This window comes from Eschrichtius robustus, chromosome 4 (genome assembly GCF_028021215.1).
Source record: "Eschrichtius robustus isolate mEscRob2 chromosome 4, mEscRob2.pri, whole genome shotgun sequence".
Classification (NCBI taxonomy): Eukaryota; Metazoa; Chordata; class Mammalia; order Artiodactyla; family Eschrichtiidae; genus Eschrichtius; species Eschrichtius robustus.
This window is the reverse complement of record NC_090827.1, coordinates 89,852,835-89,875,887: the sequence shown is the minus strand read 5'-3', so window position 1 is coordinate 89,875,887 and position 23,053 is coordinate 89,852,835. Positions and strand designations below refer to the sequence as shown.

The 23,053-nt window shown below is 37.4% G+C and overlaps 1 protein-coding gene across 1 annotated transcript in view; it reads left to right on the top strand.

Moving 5' to 3' along the window:
- Positions 1-23,053, top strand: part of NWD2 (NACHT and WD repeat domain containing 2) — a 191,641-nt gene that overhangs the window by 95,210 nt on the left and 73,378 nt on the right. Inside the window, exon 3 of the mRNA XM_068542259.1 lies at positions 7,582-7,698. Within this exon, the coding sequence (XP_068398360.1) occupies positions 7,582-7,698 (117 nt within the window). The remainder of the gene's footprint in view (positions 1-7,581; positions 7,699-23,053) is intronic.

The following is a 23,053-nucleotide window of genomic DNA, read 5'->3' as shown; positions in this document are numbered from 1 at the left end:
GTCTTTTTGATTATAGCCATCCTAGTGGGTATGAAGTGTTATCTTGAAGTTTTGATTTGCAATCCCCTGATGACTAATGACATTATCTTTTCATGTGATAACACTGATTATCTTTATTGGCAATCTGTATATATTCTGTGAAGAAATGTCTACTCAGATCTTTTGTCCATTTTTAATTGGGTTGTTTGTCTTATTGAGTTGTAGGAGTTCCTTATATATTCTAGATACAAATCTATTATCAAATATGATTTGTAAATATTTTCTTCCATTTTGAGGGTGCCCTCTTCACTTTATTGATAGATCTTTTGAAGCACAATTTTTTTTAATTTTGAGGAAGTCCAATTTATCTATTTTTTTCAGTTACTTGTACTTTGCTATCATATCTAAGAAACTATTGTCAAATCCAAGGTCATAATGATGTTTTCTATAAAAATAGTTTTGTAGTTTTAACTCTTAATTTATGTCTGTGATCTGTTTTAATTTTTATATATGGCATGAGGTAGGGATTAAACTTTGTTCTTTTGCATATAGATGTCCAGTTGTCTCAATACCATTTGTTTATTCATTTCCTCATTGATTGTTTTGGCACCCTTGTTGAAATGAGTTAACTGTAAGTATGAGAATTTATTTTTGGATTTTCAGTTTTATTCCATTGCCTATACTTATGCCAGTATCACACTGTCTTAATTATTGTAGCTTTGTACTAAGTTTGAAATCTGGAAGTGTGAGTCCTCCAAATTTGTTCTCCTTTTTGCAAGATTATTTTGGCTGTTCTGGGTCTCTTGAATTTCCGTATGAATTTTAAGATCAGCTTGTCAATTTCTGTAAGCCAGCTGGGAGTTTTATAGTGATTGCATTGAATCTATAGATTTATTCGGGGAGTACTGTCATCGTAATATTTAGTCTACCAATCCATTTATAGGAGATGTCTTTCAATGGTGTTTTGTAATTTTCAAAGTGTAAATTTTGCATTTTTTTGGTTAAATTTATTCCTAAGCTTTTTATTCTTTCTGATGCTCTTATAAATGGACTTATTTTTTTAATTTATCTTAGATTGCTCATTGCTACTATATAGAAATACAAGTGGGTTTTACACATTGATCTTGTATCCTACAACCTTGCCCAACTCATTAGTTCCAACAGTTTTTTAGTGCTTTCCTTAGAATTTTCAATATACAAGATCTTGTAATCTATGAATAAAGGTGGGTCTACTTTTTCCTTTCCTATATGGATGCATTTTCTTTTTCTTGCCAAGTTGCCTAGCTGGAACCTTCAATATACTGTTGAATAAAAGTGGTGAGAGTGGATATCTCTCTCTCGCTCTTAATCTTAGGGGGAAAGCTTTCAGTCTTCATTAAGTATGATGTTAGATGTAGTTTTTTCATACATGCCCTTTATTCAAGTTGAAGAAGTTAATTTCTGTTCCTAGTTTGTTTAGTGGTTTTTTTTTTTTTTTATCATGAAGGGGTGTTGGATTTTGTCACTATTTGTTTCCTGTGTATGTTGAGACATATGGTTTTTGTCCTTTATTCTGTTAATATATAGTGTCCTCCATTAGTTGATTTTCTGATGCTGAGTCAATCCTGCATTTCTGGAATAAGTCCCACCTCATTGTGTTGTATAACCCTTTTTATATGCTGCCAGGTTAGGGTTTTTAATATTTTTGCTGAGGATGTTTATTTTCTTAAGAGATGTTGCTTTGTATTTTTCTTCTGATATTTTTGTCTGGCTTTGGTACCAGGATCATACTGGTCTCATAGAATAAGTTAGGAAGTATTCTCTTGTAAGTTTTGGAAGACTGAATAATTGGTATTAATTCTTTTGTAAATGTTTGGTAGAATTCACCAGTGCATCCGTCTAGACCTAGGCTTTTCATTTTATGCAGCTTTTTAAAAATTACTAATCTCTTGTTAAAAATGTCTTCACATTTTTCTATTCTGTCTTGAGTCAATTTATGTAATTTGTGTCTCTCTAGGAATTTGTCCATTTCATCAAAGTGATCTAATTCATTGGCATACAGTTGTCTGTAGTATTCTCTAATAATCCTTTTATTTCTGGAAGGTTAGTAGTAATGGCCTCTTTCACCCCAGATTTTAGGAATTTGAGGTGGTTTTTCTTTTGGTGAATCCAGTTTTATCCATTTTGTTGACCTCTTCAAATAAGCATTTTCAGAACTCTAATGAAAAACTGATGAACTCATAAAAGTGCTAACAAAAGATCAAGATGAAAAAAAAAAATTAATTACATGGGACTGAGTGAACTGATGAGGATGAGTATAATTTTTGTGACTTTCTGTCTGAATTTTAAAAAAAAAAAATCCCACAAGGACTCAGAGGCAAAGAATATACAAATCAATTTTCACTGCAAAGTAAAGGAGCTGTTACAGTGGAGGATTACTGGACTGAATGTCAATATTATGACATAGTATGAGTGTGTTTCATGTTTGGTAATTGCAATCATTGTTGCTTTTGTTGTGGTCATCCATGTACAATACTTGGTGTCAGTCTATTTATCCCTTGTAAAAATAAAATACAGTGTGTGTGTGTGAAAAAAAAAAAAAAAAAGAACCAATTTTTGATTTCATTCGTTTTTTTTCTCTATCAATCATTTTTCTATTGTTTCATTAATTTCCATTGTAATCTATTATTTCCTTCCTTCTGCTTGCTTTGGCTTGCCCTTGATGCTTTTTCTATTGTCTTAAGTTAAATTATTGAAATCTTCATTTTTAATATAGGTGTTTACAGCTCTAAATTTCCTCTAAGTATGGCTTTACCTACATCCCATAAATTTGCTATGTTGTATCTTCATTCTCATTCATCTCAAAGTAATTTTTAATTTCCCTTGTGATTTCTTCTTTGATTCATTGGTTATTTAGGAGTGTGTTAATTTCCATCTACTTATGAATTTTCCAAGTTTCTTTCTGTTATTGATTTCTAGTATCACTGCATTGTGTTCAGAGGACATACTTTATATGATTTAAATCCATTGAAGGTTATTGATGCTTGTTTTATGATCTAACATATGTTCTCTCCTGGAAAATGTTATGTGAACCTGAGAAGAATGTATATTATGTTGTCAGGTAGATTGTCCTAAGACATGTTAGAACTAGTTCATTTATAGAATTGCTACAGTCTTCCAGGATTTTGTTCTTCCCATTATTAAATTATATATTCAAGTCTCCAACTATTATAGTTGAATTGTCTATTTCTCCTTCATTTCTGTCAGTTTGTTTTTCATGTATTTTAAGGCTCTGTTCATTGCATATACATTTATAATTGTTACATCCTTCTGATGGACTGACCCTTTTATCATTATAAAATGTCCCTCTTCATCTTTAGTTATATTGTTTTAAAATTTCTTTTGTCTGATATTAGTATATATTTGTCTTATATTAGTATAGCCCTGTGAGCTTTCTTATGGTTGCTGTTTGCATGATAAATCTTTTTCCATCCTTTTTTTGAAATATTACATTTATTTTAATACAAATTCTCTTACATATATAGATTGTTTTATTGATTTTTGTCTATTTTCATGCTGGTTCTACACTATTTTAACACTTTCAATTTTTAAGTGAATTTAAAAAAAATTTTATTGCAGTATAGTTGACTTACAATGTTGTGTTAGTTTCTGCTGTACTGCAAAGTGAATCAGTTATACATACACATATATATACTCTTTAGATTCTTTTCCCCTGTAGGCCATTACAGAGTACTGAGTAGAGTTCCCTGTGCTATACAGTAGGTCCTTATTAGTTATTTCATATATAGTAGTGTGTATATGTAAATCCCAATCTCCCAACTTATCTCTTCCCTCCCCTTACCCCCTGGTAACCATAAGTTTGTTTTCTACATCTGTAACTCTATTTCTGTTTTGTAGATAAATTCATTTGTACCTGTTTTTAGATTCCACATGTGAGTGATACCATATAATATTTGTCTTTCTCTGTCTTACTTCACTCAGTATGACGGGCTCTAGGTTCATCCATGTTGCTGCAAATGACATTATTTTGTTCTTTTTTATGGCTGAGTAATACTCCATTGTATATATGTACCACATCTTCTTTTTTTTTTTTTTTTTGCATAACCAATAGTTTCTTTAATAGTATTTTTTTTTTCCTTTAAAGAAAAAGTAAATAACAAGAATTGTGGAGTTATACATCACACCTTAACACCTGGACATTTTAAAGCTCTCTTTACAATAACTTAGAATCAAAGAAAAATCCAAGCCCAAACTTCAAAATGTACAGAAGATAAATATAATAAAATTTCTAGGTATTTACATGGTGTAAAGTGACTCTCCCCAGATTTCTTGTTTGATTCCAAAGAGCAAAAGTGTAACTATTCAGTGGAGAAACTAGATAACACCTTGACTGCGATGTACCACATCTTCTTTATCCATTCCTCTGTTGATGGATATTTAGGTTGCTTCCATGTCCTGGCCATTGTAAATAGTGCTGCAATGAACATGGGGGGTGCATGTATCTTTTCAAATTATGGTTTTCTCTAGATATATGCCCTGGAGTGGGATTGCTGGATCATATGGTAGCTCTATTTTTAGTTTTTTAAGGAACCTCCATACTGTTCTCCATAGTGGCTGTACCAATTTACATTCCTACTAACAGTGCAACAGGTTTCTCTTTTCTCCACACCCTCTCCAGCATTTGTTTGTAGATTTTTTGATGATGGCCATTCTGACTGGTGTAAGATGATACCTCATTGTACTTTTGATTTGCATTTCTCTAATAATTAGTGATATTGAGAATCTTTTCATGTGTTTATTGGCCATCTGTATGTCTTTTTGGAGAAATGTCTATTTAGATCTTCAGCCCATTTTTTGATCGGGTTGTTTGCTTTTTTGATATTGAGCTGCTTGTATATTTTGGAGATTAATCCCATGTCAGTTGCTTCATTTGCAAATATTTTCTCTCATTCTGAGGGCTGTCTTTTCTTTTTACAGTTCCCTTTACTATACAAAAGCTTTTAATTAGGTCCCATTTATTTTTGTTTTTATTTTCATTACTCTAGGAGGTGGATCAAAAAAGATTTTGCTGTGATTTATGTCAGAGTGGTTTTTTTTAAAGATTTTTTTGATGTGGGCCATTTTTAAAGTCTTTATTGAATTTGTTACAATATTGCTTCTGTTTTATGTTTTGGGCTTTTTGGCTGTGAGGCATGTGGGATCTTAGTTACCCAACCAGGGATTGAGCTGGCACCCCCTACATTGGAAGGTGAAGTCTTAACCACTGGACTGCCAGGGAAGTCCGCCAAAGAGTGTTCTTCCTATGTTTTCCTCTAATAGTTTTATAGGATCTGGTCTTACATTTAGGTCTCTAAGCCATTTTAAGTTTATTTTTGTGTATGGTGTTAGGGAGTGTTCTAATTTCATTCGTTTACATGTAGCTGTCCAGTTTTCCCAGCGCTACTTATTGAAGAGACTGTCTTTTCTCCATTGTATATTCTTGCCTCCTTTGTCATTTTTTCCATCCTTTTAACCTTTTTGAATCTAAAGTGTACTCCTGTAGAAGTATATAGTTGGATCTTGTTTTTATCTAGTCTGACAGTCTCTCTGTTTGGACTTTTTAAACCATTCACACTTAATGGTATTATTGACATAGTTGGATTTACTTCTGCCATTTTACTTTTATTCTATATGTCTGTCATTTCTGTTCCTCTATTCCTCTTTTACTTCTTTGCTTTGTGATATGTGAATATTTTCTAATTTAACATTTTAATTCCTTATAGTGAAAAAATCATTAATTTTTGAGTTATTTTCTTTGTAGTTATTTTAAGGCATATACATCTTAAGTTAGTATAAATCATAGGTAGATTCTGATAAGTTAATTCCAGTGAGCTATAGAAAGACTACTCCCATATAGCTCTATTCCCTTTTGTGCTATTATTATTATATATGCAACATCTAATAAGTTACAGTGACATAATTATTACTTTATATAATTTTATGTCACAGATATGAGAGGAATAGCAGTTGTATATTTATAGCTTTTGTTACATTAACTTTCATTTTTACCATTTCTGTTTCTCATTTATTCTAAATCCTACCTTTCCTCAGATATCAAACAGTATCAGCCAAAAGGATGGGGACCAGGTTCTGTGTACGGTTGTTAGTTTGTGCATGACACAACTAAGTTACCATTCACATTGCAGATTTGTGTGTTTGAGAGTTTATTGGCAGATGGCCAAAAATGGACTTGTTCTAGTAATTTCAGTATATGAAGTTCAGTAAATTACAGTTCTGTCCAATTAAACTTCCTGTGATGGTGAAGTATTCTATATCTGCATTTTCCAACATGGGAGTCAGTAATCACATGTGACTATTGAACACTTGAACTGAATTTTTAATTTTAATTTATATTTAGTTTTAGATAACCACAGCTAAGGGCTCTCATAGTGGACAGTCAAGTTATAATCTCAGATGTCCCTCTTTCTTAATATTGTGATTAAACCTTGTAAAGTAGATTAAAAGAAAGAACCCCAAAATCAGTGCTGATAGTTTCATATGTTATAAAACTCATGGACTGAGCCATGGGAATATTTTTTTAAAGAAGTTGTTATATCTCTATCAGCCATCTAAAAACTCAAATGCAGATAGACAAAGATTTAATACAAACACACTTGTGTGGGGCATTGGCCAGGAGATGGGAAGTACACAGAGCACTTGGGGCACAGTGGGGGACCCCCATACTCTGCATCTACATCTCACTGAATGCCATGCAAACAGCCAGTAAGGAGGAGAGGTTTTTTTTTCTGCTTGTGAGAAATAAAGAAAAGAAGAAATCTTCAAAGCTACAATTAGAAACATTTAGCTTATGCAGACAGCAATTGAGTAAAAGGAATGAAACCCATTCTGCTCTCCATAGCAAATTTTTCAAAGAGTGTACTTGTAAAAGTTTTTTACAGTCTCTTTCCTCATCGTCTTTGAAGTAAGGAGATAGAGGATCCTATTATCCTCACTTCTCAGTAAGGCATACCTTTCATTGTTTTCCATACATGTTTTTTCAGATATGTATTAATGAAAGCCAAGCTGCTTAGAGATATAAACAAAATGTCTCTGTGGGATAACAGCTTTCTTTTTCTTATTTATTTTTTTACAGAAATGTAGCTATTTAACTTTGGGTCAGTATATGTGAATGCCCATTATGGTTTTCCCTTCTCATATTGAGACATAACAGTAAAATTATACACTGTTATTTGTCTCAGATAATGTAGTAACTATATCCCAGCTGCTTTCAGACTTCTGAAATCCTGTTACCATTTCAATATAATGAAAGCCTGCATTGCAAAGCCTCTGATATTTAACATTTCATTTTCTCTGGGGCCATGTCAACAGTATAATCAGGAACAAAAAGAAATTATAGTGTTCATCCCCAAACCATCATGGGATTAAAAAAAATACCTCTTTAGATTGATCTTAAAAATCATTTTCCCTCTGCAAGGGAAAACATGCTGCAAAGAGAAAAGTTAGAAGTCACATTAGCTTAATATTGTGAATAAGAATAAAGCCTACACATCAATTGAGTTTTCGCACAGGTGAATTAATGCTGCCTCATCCATTGGTCCCCAGGTCATAGATCTGTACTGGGGAATTGATGAAGATGAATGGGACAGCCCTGAGCTCCAGAAGACCCGCATGAAGCTGCTGGAGGATTGTTTGAAAACTTCTGCAGGTCCATGTTTTGTTGTGGGTATAAAAAAACTTAATGCTTTCTATTGTAGATGAATGTGAGAATTCTTGATCTGTGATTCTTAAGGGGCTTTTAGAATGGGGGAAAGAACCTTGCTTTTCTGTATTTATTTAAAATTCTTAAACTGTCTCCTTGCCCTCAATGTGTGAGGACAAAATCCTCCCCTTTCCATAAGAAGCACTGCAAATTAACCATGAATGATTTGAAGTGGTAATCAAAGGGTTGACTTGGGGTTGACAACAATTTCCACAACACCTTGTGATCAGCAGTAAGGATTACTGTGTTAGTCCTCCAATAATTATCCTAATTTTCCTTATATTTCATCATGTAGTATTTCATCCTAGTATCTGTTTCTCAACATTAGAATTTCTGGCATATTTTTTTAAATACTGTGGCAGAAACATTGTTAAAGTAAACCAAACATACGGTCTCAGATCCGCCAATAGGAATTGATACCCTGTGGAAAAAAATTGTTTTTGCAGTGATTTTCAGCTAGAGATGTTCAAGTGGAACATTATTATTAGTTTGTCATTATTTTCTAAAGAATATCCACTCCTCTGTGTAAACACAGTGGTGGTAAGAAGCAGGTCACTCTGTGGCAGGTGATGTGCAAAATCACTGCCTCCATTTAGCTGAAGAAAGACCTTATCCTGACTCCAAACAGCTCCTACCAATTGATAGGGAAGTTGGCCCTTTCGACACAGGATGTTCTGAGGCTGACGGATGACTGTTAAAATTACTAGTGAAGAAAATGTCAAATCTTTTATTGATACACTGAACCTAGCATTTAAATATAAGTTTTTAATATTTATTTGCATGTCCATCTATATTCAACTCCACATAAGATGTAAAGGACATAAAGTCTCTATACTATTTTTAGTATGTGGATAAATTATTCATTTATCCACCAACTACTTACTGAATGCTGTTCTGTGCCAGGGGCTGCTCTTAGTGCTGGGGCAAGTTGACCCACATGAAATGGTCATTTTTTTAGGCCAGGTTCTTATGATTTAATGTTAGAATTGAACCAAAAGGTAAGACTTTCTACCCTCATGGAGCTTGTGTCGTTATGTGGGGCTAAGAGGAGAGGGCAGGCAAAAATCAAAGAAATAAGTAAAATAAACAATAATCAGATGGTGACAAGAGCTGTGGAGGAAAATACAAAAAGGAAGGAGGAAAGGGAAGAGCAGTGAGGGGAGAGGCTTCTTATTTTCCATAGAGTAGGTGGAGAAGGTCTCCCGGATAAGGTGACTAAGGAGGGGAGACGGGAGGAGGGACAGGGAAGAACCAACTGGATATTCCAGCTCAGAGCTTTCCAGGGAGAGGAGTGGGGAACATGCTGGGCACATTTAGGGAACAGGAAGAAGGCGGGTGTGCCTCAAGCAGTGTGAGCAGAAGGGGAGAGTGTGGGAGTGGAGGCCACAGCATGGGGTTTGCCATCTTGAAGTTGGCTATAAAGATTTTACTTGCACTTTGACATGAGAAGCCAGAGTGCGTTGAGCAGAGGACTGAAGAGATCTGACTCATTTTAAAGCCTACAACTGCTGGTGGTCAGACAGAGGGCAGAGCATGAAGAAACCCATTAGAAAGCTAATGCAATATGCAAAACAAGAAGAATACATGGTTGGAGGCGGGTTGAAGAATGGACATCTAAAAACAGTGTCTTGTGGTCTAAACAGACTGCAGAAAGTCCTGAAAGCCATACAGATATACAAAGAGCTAGTAGTGGAAGAGGAATTAAGACTTTTTCCCTGAGTCTGAGGATAGAACTAGGCCAGTGGGTGGAAATTACAAGGAGACAGATTTTTGCTCCAGGTGAAGGCGATATAGGCTATAGCTTCCTCTCAGGTTTTGGGGTCACAGATCCCTGGGTCTGACTGACATGTCACAGCTGTGGGACACTGGAGGAACTTCTTTACTATTTTAAGTCTTGGCTTCCTTCTATAAAATGGAGATAATAGTTACTTGCCTCCTGGGGTCTTTCTGGGGATGAAATGAATTTACAGGACACTTTTATAGTATCTCACATATAGTAACCCACAAAAGTGTTACTTATTTGTTGTTGTAATCATTATTTCTCAAAACTGTCTAAATTATGGGTGATGCACTCATTACAAAGTTGTCATCAAACTAGAGAATACAAATCACTCTGGCAGAGGTGCTGTAGGAGAGATTCAAACACTGGAAGACAAGTTAGACCGGATTCCATCATGCTTAGAAAGCCAGATTTAGGAAGCATTAAGAGCTATGTGTATGCCCTGGGGCATCTCTGTTGCTGTGATCTCCATAGCTTTATACTGATCCAGCCTCAGAAATTCAGGAATGAGAGAGACATTCTCCTTTTATCACCCTGTAGAGTGTCATACCCAAACTAAAATTAGTCATGGCCATTAATCCCTATAATTTGCTGGTAGGGGAATGAATAAAGACTTTCCAAGTTCATGCAGGCTCTGAGAGTAAAGGTTAACTGATTGTTACAACATCACTAACTTCACTGAGCTTAAACAAATCATTTATCCCTCCTTCCCTGTTACACGTTGAAACTCAAGGCAACCACGATAAAACCCTGGGGACAGAGTCAGGATTATTCACCCCAGTGATCCTAAATCACGGAAGGTTTATTTCACTGCTTATAGGAGAAAGTACGCCTCTCATGGCCTTTCCTGTTGTAACTACGGTAACAGCAGGCATATGTGTGTCGCTTTTGAGCTCCGGTTTCCTTGCCCACTGCTCCCTTGTGACATTTCTACAAGTCATGATGACCCCCTGGGCTGCAAAGCATGGCATATTACTTTCCCTAATGCTGAAGTGTTTGGCAAGAAAATTCACCATTGCTGAATGAAAAAAATGTTTTTATATCTTCAAAGCCTTCACAGATATTAGCCCTTACGTTAGTTACAAATTCATTACCAAACAAAGCTTTCATTTTAAGTACCCAGGGGATCAAAGTCCAAAGGGAAACATAAGCGTTGTATGCACATGGCTCTTTTCAACTTCATTTCCTAAACGTTGTCCTTTGAGATATGGCCTGAGGTCCTAGAGACACGCAGGCTGTGCCTGCTAATCCCAGACAATTCTTTGTACGCATGCTTTTGGTCAAAAGGATAGAGTGATAGAGTAAGGTACCTGGACACGTGTCCAGTTTCACTCTCAGGATTAACTTGGGAGATGTATCACACGGAAATACATCATCTCTACTGAGGAAGAATAGCATTTGTAGACGTGTGTTTAGAGGAAGCCTCAGACAGTGGGAAAAACACAGAATTTTTAGTTCACAACTGGAGTTAGAGCCCTAGTTCTAACAAGGCAGCTCACTGACCTCACCATGCCTTAATTCTCACATCCATAAAATGGGAAAAAAATAACAGTAAACTAAATGTTGAAAAAAATATCAAAGGTTTGTTGTGGAAACCAAATGTGATGATGTGAGAGTTTATAAACTATAAAGGGCTACACAACCATTAGTTATTATTAAATTGTGATTTCAGTTATTTTCAAATGAGAATAAAATGTTTTTATTCATACTGGGCGTTTATATGACATTGGAAAATTTTCCCTTTGAGAATGTTGATGATAGCCTCAATGTAGAAAGTGTTAAGTCTTGATTCAGACAGCCAAACATTAAAGGGATTTTTAGTTCATTCATTCATTCATTCATTCATATATGGCTGCATTGGATCTTCGTTGCTGTGCGCGGGCTTTCTCTAGTTGCGGAGAGCAGGGGCTACTCTTTTATTGCGGTGTGCAGGCTTCTCATTGCAGTGGCTTCTCTTGTTGCAGAGCACGGGCTCTAGGCACGCGGGCTTCAGTAGTTGTGGTGCATGGGCTTAGTTGCTCCACGGCATGTGGGATCTTCCCGGACCAGGGCTTGAACCCGTATCCCTGCATTGCCAGGCGGATTCTTAACCAGTGCGCCACCAGGGAAGCCCTGGGTTCATTCTTAACATTGTAAAATGTAGAGCATATACATTAATTTTCTGAAATTTACTTAGTAAGACCTTAATCTGCTCCCAAGGAGGGTTTTTGACCAGGATTGCAGTAAACAGGGAGACAGCTCACAGTTGAGTCCAAACTCACTATCTGTTTCTCCTTTTAAGTGCAGAGAATTGCCTCAGCCTTCGCAAAGTGTGGAAACTTTAGCAGAATCCTTACCCCACCAGTTTGTCTCACCCACTTAGTTCATAAAAAATCCTTCTGAAGGGGAGAAGAATATTGCCTGTTGGAGAGAGAAGATTCCACGTACATGCTACCTATCCCATCCCCATTTCTCTTCACAGTGTGCATTTATGGGGAGAGGGGAATTTCCTTCTTGTCATTCCTCCATATTTGGAGTACCCCCAGAGAATTGCTTGGGGAGTTTGGGCATTGACTCTGGACCTTGAGCAAAGGCCCATCTCTTGGCAGAAGTTGATAAAAGCAAGTGCTCTGCTGGCTTGAAGAACTGGAGTTTGAAAAGCTTAGATAACTTTAGTGAAGCTGCCCCCAAATGTGTGGGTGCTCTGGGGGGTGCAGACAGCATCTCATTACATTCCCTCAATCCACAGTCTAGATGATGTGAAGATTTACTGAGGAAAAGGTATCAGCAGGTTACTCTAAGTGTGCCAGGCCAGGCCCATGCATCCAGTAAAAAGAGTGCCAGTTAGAGACAGGTAAGAGGAGATTCCTTGACTTCACATTCAGAGTCAGGACAAAGAGAATACTGTCTGTGGTATTGTTTTGTTCATTGCTTTGTCAGTTGCTAGGAGTCTCAAGAAGCCAAAGACCATGTAGCATTCTCATTGGGGCTACCAGATTGCACAGATATAATATGTTGGCATTGGAGAGAGAAACAGCCAAGGCCAAAAGAATGGGACTATTGCCATCATCGATGCTGAAGCAGCCTCCCCACCCGGCCCCCAGCATACACGCACACTGCCATCAGTGGCACGGGACCGAGATAGAACAGACCATGCTCTTGCCTACCACAGGCAGCTCTGGGCAGGCACTCTTAAAACCAGTATGCACAAAGGGAGAAGATGGAAGCTCAGAGGGCTAGATTTTTAAAGCAGAAACATGAAAACTTAAGGAGTTAGACTGCAAAATCTATTATTCAGCAAGTTTAAGTTTTTCCACTAGCCAGAAGAGTAAAGACAAAGCCAGAGCTGTTATTGGTAAAAATTAAACCATTCCATATTTGAGTGACATCACTGAGTGACAGTAGTGAACTAAACCTACAGGATATAGATCAGCTCATCATCACCTTCACAGTTAAATTATTCCCACTTGAAGGTTCAAGTTTAGTTTCTTACTTTAAATAATTTTAAGAAAATCATACTGTGAGAGTTCTTAAATCATTGAATTTGAAGAAAATTAGGGTTTTTATAAAAGTTCAGCTTTGGAAAATAGTTCATTTTATCCACATTTCAACTTATGATTGACTTACCATTTTAGGTACACTAAATAAAATACACATGAAAAATTAAAACAAGTGCTTAGTTTGTACTTTAGCAACATGTACAGGGTTTTTTTGATTTAGTTCTCAAATTTATAAGTACAGATTTACTAAAAAATAGTACTAAAATGGGAACAGATTTAAACTAGAAAATCATCTAAATTAAAGAATCTAGACATTTTTTAAAGTCCTTTTTAAAAAAAACATTTAAATAAAAATCTACAACCTCAGATTTTCTAGATGTATTTTGCACGATCAAGAATTCTTTACGTATAAAATTAAGCTTGTCCAGTTTAAATCAGCTAGACATCATAGTTCTAAGATAGGTTCCATTAATAACTTGGTTCCAATAAACGTTCCAATAATAAATCACTTGATCACGATCAAAAAAAGTTAGAATGGGCAAACATTAAAAAATATCGTTTAAAAAAAAAAGCTAGTTATCTCACTGGTAGCAGCCAAGAGAGCCATTTAGTTAATTGTTGCTAATATAGAAAATGTTTCCACAATAAATTTTTATTAATACATAAGCTATTTTCATAGTTTAACTACTTCACAGCTTATGTAAAATGGCACATTTTTTGTGGAAAAAGAATTATGGAGAAAAGAAAGTGGACTGGAGAGCAGTTAACCTCCTTATAACTTAATTGGTAAGAAAAATGTTCACTTAAAACTAGGACTGTAACAACCTAAAGAGCTAGTAGAGCTATGGAGACAAAAATGATTAAAATTTCCAGAGAGGAGTCCTTCCTGGGTGAGCTGGTTTTACAGACAGAGGCATCCCAAAAGCATCGGCAGTTGTCATCATGAGACATTTGCTGGGCACTGGGCAACATGGATGATGGAGAGCTGGGATGAAAAAGCAGAGTAAGTCTTTTGGTATTTAGGAGACAAAGTCCACTAGGACCTAAGAGGAGTATTCAAAATTCTTGCCATTGAAACATTTTAGTGCAAAGAAAACTGAATCAAACTATAATAACCTAGTTGCACCCAGTTCAAATACTGAATGGACTGACATGATTAGCTTCTAACATAGGAAAATGAACCACTAAATAAAAGCTCTTTTAAATACAATGCCCAGAATACAATGAAAATTACAAGACATGCAAAGAATCAAGAAGATATGATTAATAAAAGAGAAAAAGTAGACAGTAGAAGTCAACCCCCCAGATGAACAAGATGATGGAATGGGCAATCAAAAACTGTTAAAAATATGTCAATGAAAATAAAAGGTAAAGGAATGAGAAGATAATTTCAACAAAGAAATGAAATCTATAAAAAAATAGATTTTAGAACTAAAAGACAGAAGATCTAAAATTAAAAACTCATTTGATATACATGTGGAATCTGAAAAAATTGGTATAGATGATCTTATTTACAAAGCAAAAATAGAGACACAGACTTAGAGAACAAACGTATGGATGCCAAGGGGGAAAAGGGGTTACACTTCCCTTTGCTTCAGATGAAACTAGAGCTTCATCACATCATGAAAAATGATCAGTTATGACCCTAAATCATCAGAAAAGAATAAATGATTTTTAGAGTTCTCTATTGAGAAAGATTTCCATCAAAATAGTTAAAGTCTAGCAAACTTGAGTTCTTCAGAATGACTCATTAAATCCCAGATCTCTAGATAGTGGAGGTGAAACTCTCTGCTCCTTCCACAAAAACCTCTAGTTTGTAGACATGAAAACCAAACGTATGGATACCAAGGGGGAAACGGGGGGTGGGTGGGATGAATTGGGAGACTGGAATCGACATATGTACACTATTGATACTATGTATAAAATAGATAACTAATGAGAACCTACTGTATTGCACAGGGAACTCTACTCAATGCTCTGTGGTGACCTAAATGGGAAGGAAATCCAAAAAAAAGAGGGGATATATGTATATGTATAGCTGATTCAATTTGCTGTACAGTAGAAACTAACACAACATTGTAAAGCAACCATACTCCAATAAAAATTTTTTTAAAAACTCATTTGATAGGCTTAATAGGAGACTGAACATAAGACTGGATTAGTGAACTCAAAAAGAAGTCAATAGAAAATATCCAAACTGAAGCATAGATTTTAAAAAATAGGAAAAACAGAATGGAGCAGAAGAGACATGTGAACCACAGTCAGTCTCTCATAAGTGTAACTGGAGTCCCAGAAAGAGATAGAGAAAGAGGATGGGAAAAGAAGTAACAAGTGAGAATTTTCCAAAACTGTTTAAAGACATCAACCCACACACATTCAAAAGCTCAGTAAACTGAGCAAGAAAATTGCATCTGAGTACATTATAGTAAACTGCTGAAAAAAAAAAGAAAGAAAAAAATTAAAATCCATCAAAAGGAAAAAAATCATTACCTACAGAAAAACTGAACTTTCAGTTGATTTTCAATAGAGAAGCTCTGGAAATCAAAAGACAATGGAAAGTCCCAAAGACTGGACACAAGATGGCGGAGTAAAAGGACCTCCTCTCATGAGCACACCAAAATCATAGCTAACTGCTGAACAACTATTAATAAAAAAAGACTGGAATCTACCAAAAAAGATATTCTACATCCAAAGACATAAAGAAGAAACCATGACCTGGTAGGAGGGGTCCACTCATGTTATAATCAAGTCCTGTACCACCCTGGGGGGGCAACCCACAAACTGGAGAATAATTACATCACACAAGTTTTCACACAGGAGTGAGAACTCCGAGGCCCAGGCCAGGCTCCCCAGCCTAGGGGTCTGGCATTAGGAAGAGGAGCCCCCAGAGCATTTGGCTTTGAAGGCTAGCAGGGCTTGATTGCAGGAGCTCCACAGGACTGGGGGAAACAGAGACTCCACTCTTGGAGGGTACACACAAGGTCTCACACGCATCGGGACCCAGGACAAAAGCAGTAACTCTGTAGGAGCCTGGGCCAGACCTACCTGCTGGTCTTGGAGAGTCTCCTGGGGAGGTGGGGTGTGGCTGTGGCTCTCTCTGGGGTCATAAAAGCTGGTGGCAGACACAGCGGGGACCTACATGAACTCTGGCTGGAGGCAGACATTTTGGGTCCTTGGCACTGAGACCTGGCCCCACTCAACAGCCTGTAAGCTCCAGTATTGGGACGCCTCAGGCCAAAACAACCAACAGGGCAGGAACACAGCCCCACCCATCAGCAGACAGACTGCCTAAAGACTTCCTGAGCCCAAAACCACCTCTAGACATGCCCCTTGACACAGCCTTACTCACCAGAGTGCCAAGACCCAGCTCCACCCACCAGTGGGTAGGCACCACCACCCCTGCCCCTGGCCAGGAAGCCTTCACAAGCCTCTAGACCAGCCTTATCCACCAGGGGCAGACACCAGAAGCAAGAAAACTACAGTCCTGCAGAACTGAGTCCACAAACACAGGTCAGAACCTACCTGGTCTCTGGCCCTAGGGTGACATGAGAGGAGTGTACTGCTGGGACACATACAACATCCCCTACAGAGGGTCACTTCTCCAAGGTTGAGAAACGTAACTAAGCTACTACATGCATAAAGATACAAATAGAAATTTAAACAAAATGAGATGGCAAAGGAATATGTTCCAGACGAAAGAATAAGATAAAACCCCAGAAGAACAACTAAGTGAAGTGGAGATAGACAATCTACCTGAGAAAGAGTTCAGAGTAGGGATCATAAAGATGATCCAAGAACTCAGGAAAAGAATGGATGCACGGAGTGAGAAGTTACAAAAGATTTTAGCAAAGAGTTAGAAAATATAAAGAATAACCAAACAAACTTAAAGAATACAGTAACTGAAATAAAAAATACACTAGAGAGAATCAATAGCAGAATAAATGAGGCAGAAGAACGAATCAGTGAGCTGGAAGACAAAGTGGTGGAAATCACTGCCATGGAACAGGATAAAGAAAAAAGAATGAAAAGAAATGAAGACAATTTAAGAGGCCTCTGAGACAATATCAAATGCACCAACGTTCGCATTATAGGGGTCCCAGGAGAGAAGAAGAAGAGAAAGGGCCTGAGAAAATATTTGACAACATAGCTGAAAACTTCCTTAACATGGGAAAGGAAACAGTCACCCAAGTCCAGGAAGCACAGAGTCTCATACAGGATTAACCCAGGAGGAACACACTGAGACACATAGTAATGAAATTGACAAAAATTAAAGACAGAGAAAATATTAAAAGCAACAAGGGAAAAGCAACAAATAACATACAAGGGAATCTCCATAAGACTATCAGCTGATTTTTCAGCAGAAACTCTGCAGGCCAGAAGGGAGTGGCATGATATATTTAAAGTGATGAAAGGGGAAAACCTACAACCAAGAATACTCTACCCAGCAAGGCTCTGGTTCAGATTTGACAGAGAAATTCAAAGCTTTACAGATACGCCAAAGGTGAAAGAATTCACCAAACCAGCTTTACAACAAATGCTAAAGGAACTTCTCTAAGTGGAAAAGAAAAGGCCACAACTGCAAACAGGAAAATTATGAGGATGGGAAAGCTCACCAGTAAAGGCAAACATACAGTAAAGGTAGGAAACCATCCACATACAAATTTGATATCAAAACTAGTAATCATGAGAGGAGGAGAGTACAAATGCAGGATATTTGAAATGCATTTGAAATTAAGAGATCAGCAACTTAAAACAATCATGTATACATACAGACTGCTATATCAAAACCTCATGGTAACCACAAATGAAAACTCTATAATAGATATAAACACAAAAAAAGAAAAAGGAATCCAAACAACACTAAAGATAATCATCAAATTGCAAGAGAAGAGAACGTAAGAGGAAAGGAAGAAAAAAGACCTACAAAAAACAAAGCCAAAACAAGTAATAAAATGGCAATAAGAACATACATATCAATAATTACTTTAAATGTAAATGAATTAAATGCTCCAACCAAGAGACATAGACTGGCTGAATGGGTACAAAAACAAGACCCATACATATGCTGTCTATAAGAGACCCACTTCAGATCTAGAGATGCATACAGACTGAAAGTGAGGAAATGGAAAAAATGTATTCCATGCAAATGGAAATCAGAAGCAACCTGGAGTAGCAAGACTGATATCAGACAAAATAAACTTTAAAGTACTGTTTCAAGAGACAAAAAACGACACTACATAATGATCAAGGGATCAATTCAAGAAGAGGATATAACAAATATAAATTTATATGCACCCAACATAGGAGCAACTCAATATATAAGACATATGTAAATGGACATAAAAGGAGAAACTGACAGTGAAACAATAATAGTGGGGGATTTTAACACCCCACTTATATCAATGGACAGAACATCCAGACAGAAAATCAATAAGGAAACATAGGGCTTAAATGACACATTAGACCATATGGACTTAATTGCTATTTATAGAGTGTTCCATCTGAAAGCAGTAGAATACACATTCTTTTCAAGTGCACATGGAACATTTTCCAGAATAGATCACATGCTGGACCACAAAGCAAGTCTTGGTAAATTTAAGAAAACTGAAATATCAAGCATCTTTCTCAACACTATGAGATTAGAAATCAACTACAAGGAAAAAAACTGTAAAAAACACAAACACATGGAGGCTGAACAATGTGCTACTAATCAACCAGTGTATCACGTAAGAAATCAGAGAGGAAATCAAAAAATACCTAGAGACAAATAAAAACAAAAACACAATGATCCAAAACCTATGGGATGCAGCAAAAGAAGTTCTAAAAGGGAAGTTTATAGCAATACAGGCTTACCTCAGGAAACGAGAAAAATCTCAAATAAACAACCTAACCCTACACCTAAGGCAACTAGAGAAAGAAGAACAAACAAAACTCAAAGTTAGTGGAAGGAACGAAATCACAAAGATCAGAGCAGAAATAAATGAAATAGAACCTAAGAAAACAATAAAAAAAGATCAATGGAACTAAAAGCTAGTTCTTTAAAAAGATAAACAAAATTGACAGACCTTTAGCCAGACTCATTAAGAAAAAAAAGAGCACTCAAATCAATAAAATTAGAAATGGAAAAGGAGAAGTTACAACTGACACCTCAGAAATACAAAGGACCATAAAAGACTACTTCAGGCAACTATATGCCAATAAAATTGACAACATAGAGGAAATGGACAAATTCCTGGAAAAGTACAACCTTCCAAGACTGAACCAGGAAGAAATAGAAAATATGAACAGACCAATTACAAAAACTGAAATTAAATCAGTGATTTAAAAATTCCCAACAAACAAAAGTCCAGGACCTAATGGCTTCACAGGAGAATTCTATCAAACATTTAAAGAGCTAACACCTATCCTTCTCAAACTCTTCCAAGAAATTGCAGAGGAAGGAACACTCCCAAGCTCATTCTACGAGGCCACCATCACCCTAATACCAAAACCAGACAAAGATATCACAAAAAAAGAAAATTACAGGCCAATATCACTGATGAACATAGACGCAAAAATCCTCAACAAGATACTAGCAAACCGAATCCAACAATACATTAAAAGGATCATACACCATGAACAAGTGGGATTTATCCCAGGGATGCAAGGATTTGTCTGCAAATCAATTGGTCTGATACACCACATTAACAAACTGAAGAATAAAAAGCATATGATCATCTCAATAGATGCAGAAAAAAAGCTTTTGATAAAATTCAACATACACTTCTGATAAAAACACTCAGTAAAGTGGGCATAGAGGGAAACTATAATAAAGGCCATATATGACAAACCCACAGCTAACATCATACTCAACAGTGAAAAGCTGAAAGTATTTCCTCTAAGATCAGGAGCAAGACATGGATGCCACTATCATTCAACATAGTTTTGGAAGTCCTAGCCACAGCAATCAGAGAAGAAAAAGAAATAAAAGTAAACCATATTGGAAAAGAAGAAGTAAAACTGTCACTGATTGCAGATGACATGATACTATACTTAGAAAATCCTAAAGATGCTACCAGAAAACTATTAGAGCTCATCAATGAATTCAGTAGTGTTTCAGGATACAAAATTAATACACAGATATCTGTTGCATTTCTATTCACTAAACAATGAAAGATCAGAAAGAGAAATTAAGGAAACAATCCCATTTACAATCACATGAAAAAATAAAATACCTAGGAATAAACCTACCTAGGAGGCAAAAGACCAGTACTCCAAAAACTATAAGACACTCATGAAAGAAACTGAAGATGACACAAACAGATGGAAAGATATACCGTGTTCTTGAATTGGAAGAATCCATATCGTCAAAAAGACTGTACTACCCAAGGCAATCTACAGATTCAATGAAATTCCTGTCAGATTACCAGTGGCATTTTTCACAGAACTAGAACAAAAAAATTTTAACTTTGTATGGAAACACAAAAGACTATGAATAGCCAAAGCAATCTTGAGAAAGAAAAATGGAGCTGGAGGAATCAGGCTCCCTGACTTTATACTACAACGCTGTAGTCATTAAAACAGTATGGTACTGGCACAAAAAAAGAAATATAGATCAACGGACAGGGTAGAATGCCCAGAAATAAAGCCACACACCTATGGTCAATTAATCTGCAACAAAGGAAGCAAGAATATACAATGGAGAAAAGACAGCCTCTTCCATAAGTGGCACTGGGAAAACTGGACAGCTACATGTAAAAGAATGAAATTAGAACACTCCCTAACACCATACACAAAAATAAACTCAAGATGGGTTAAAGACCTAAATGTAAGAAATATTATAAAACTCCTAGGGGAAAACATAGGCAGAACACTCTTTGATATAAATTACACCAAAACCTTTTTGGATCCATCTCCTAGGGTAATGGAAATAAAAGCAAAAATAAACAAATGGGACCTAATCAAACTTAAAAGTTTTTACACAGCAAAAGAAACCATAAATGAAAAGACAACCTATGGAATGGGAGAAGATATTTGCAAATGATACAACTGACAAGGGATTAATTTCCAAAATATACAAACAGCTCAATATCAAAAAAACAAACAACCCAATCAAAAAAATGGGCAGAAGATGTAAATAGACATTTCTCCAAAGACATACAAATGGCCAAAAGGCACATGAAAATATGCTCATCGTCACTAATTATTAGGGAAATGCAAATCAAAACTGTAATGAGGTACCACCTCACACCAGTCTGAATGGCCATCATCAAAAATCTGCAAATCATAAATGCTAGAGAGGGTGTGGAAGAAAAAGGAACCCTCCTACACTGTTGGTGGGAATGTAAATTGGTACAGCCACTATGGAGAACAGTATGGAGGTTCCTTAAAAAACTAAAATTAGAGCTACCATATGATCCTGCAATCCCACTCCTGGGCATATACCCGGAGAAAACCATAGTTAGAAAAATACGTGCACCCCAATGTTCATTGCAGCACTATTTATAATAGCCAAGACATGGAAGCAACCTAAGTGTCCATCAACAGATAGATGAATGAATAAAGACGACGTGGTACATGTATGCAATGGAATATTACTCAGCCATAAAGAACAAAACAATGCCATTTACAGCAACATGGATGGACCTAGAGATTGTCATACTTAGTGAAGTAAGTCAGAGAAAGACAAATATCATATGATATCACTTATATGTGGAATCTAAAAAAATGGTACAACTATTGACGAGAAAGACAGAATCTAGAAGAAAAGTACTTCTACAAATAAAGATATAAAGAAGGAACCACAATGAGATGGGTATGTGCAGTATAGTGAAGACCCATACCTCAGACTGGGCAACCCACAAACAGGAGGTTAATTACAATTGCAGAGGTTCTCCCAAAGCAGCAATGGGTCTGAGCCCCACATTGGCTCCCCATCCTGGGGTTCCTGCACCAGAAGATGAGCCCCTAGAACAACTGGCTTTGAAGGACAGTGGGGCTTACTTTTGGGAGACCTAGAGGGCTGTGGGAAATAGAGACTCCACTCTTAAAGGTTGTATACAAAAGCTCACATGCTCCAGGACGTGGGCAGAAGCAGTAATTTGAGAAAAGCCTGTGTCAGACCCACCTGCTGATCTTGCAGAGTCTCCCGGAGAGGAGCAGGCAACTGAAGCTCACCCTGGGGACACAAACACTGGCAGCAGCCATTATTAGGAGCTCGTTCTACTACATGTTCACTGGTGCTGGCAAGTGCCATTTTGTAATCCTCCCTCTAGCTTATTAGCTTCAGGACTCAACCCCACCAGGCAGCCTGTAGGCATCAGAACTGGGATGTCTCAGGCCAAACAACGAGCTAGGTGGGGACACAGACCAGCAGGCAGGCTGCCTTAAAAATGCCTGAACCCACAGCTGCACTGCGACACAGGTCCTCCACCAGAGGACCCAAGACCCAGCCAAATGCACCAGTGTGCATGCACTAGCCCTGGGACCAGCCTCACACACCACTGGGCAGGTACCAACCCTAGGAACACCTGGGATCTGACAGTGCCCACCAGCCCCAGGACCACTATAGTGAGCCATGGCAGGACCCAGCCCACTCACTAGCAGACCAGCTCAAGAACCCTCAGGGCCTTGCAGCCAGAGATCCCAAGAACAGACTCTGCCCAGTGAGCCAGCACTAGCCCTGGAACACCCTGGTCCTCAGACCCCCACACAAGCAGTCCAAACCAGCTCTGGGACCTCTGGGACCCCTGGGCCCTGCAGCCAGAGACCCCAGGATCCAGCTCTGCCTGCTAGTGGGCTGTCACTAGCCCCAAGTCCCAACTGCACCCACCACTGGGCAGGCAATAATAGCCCTGGGATTCCCTGGATCCCAACCCTGCTCACCATGGCTGGTCGCCATCACTAGGACCACCATCGCCTGCCTTGTCAAGACCCAACCAACATACCAGCAAGCTGGCACTATACCAGGGACCCCCACGGCTCTGGCTCTGACCACAACTCCAGCTCTGAGACACCTTGGGCCCTTCAGTAAGTGTCCTCAGGATCCAGCCCCACCTATCAGGGGGATGACACCAG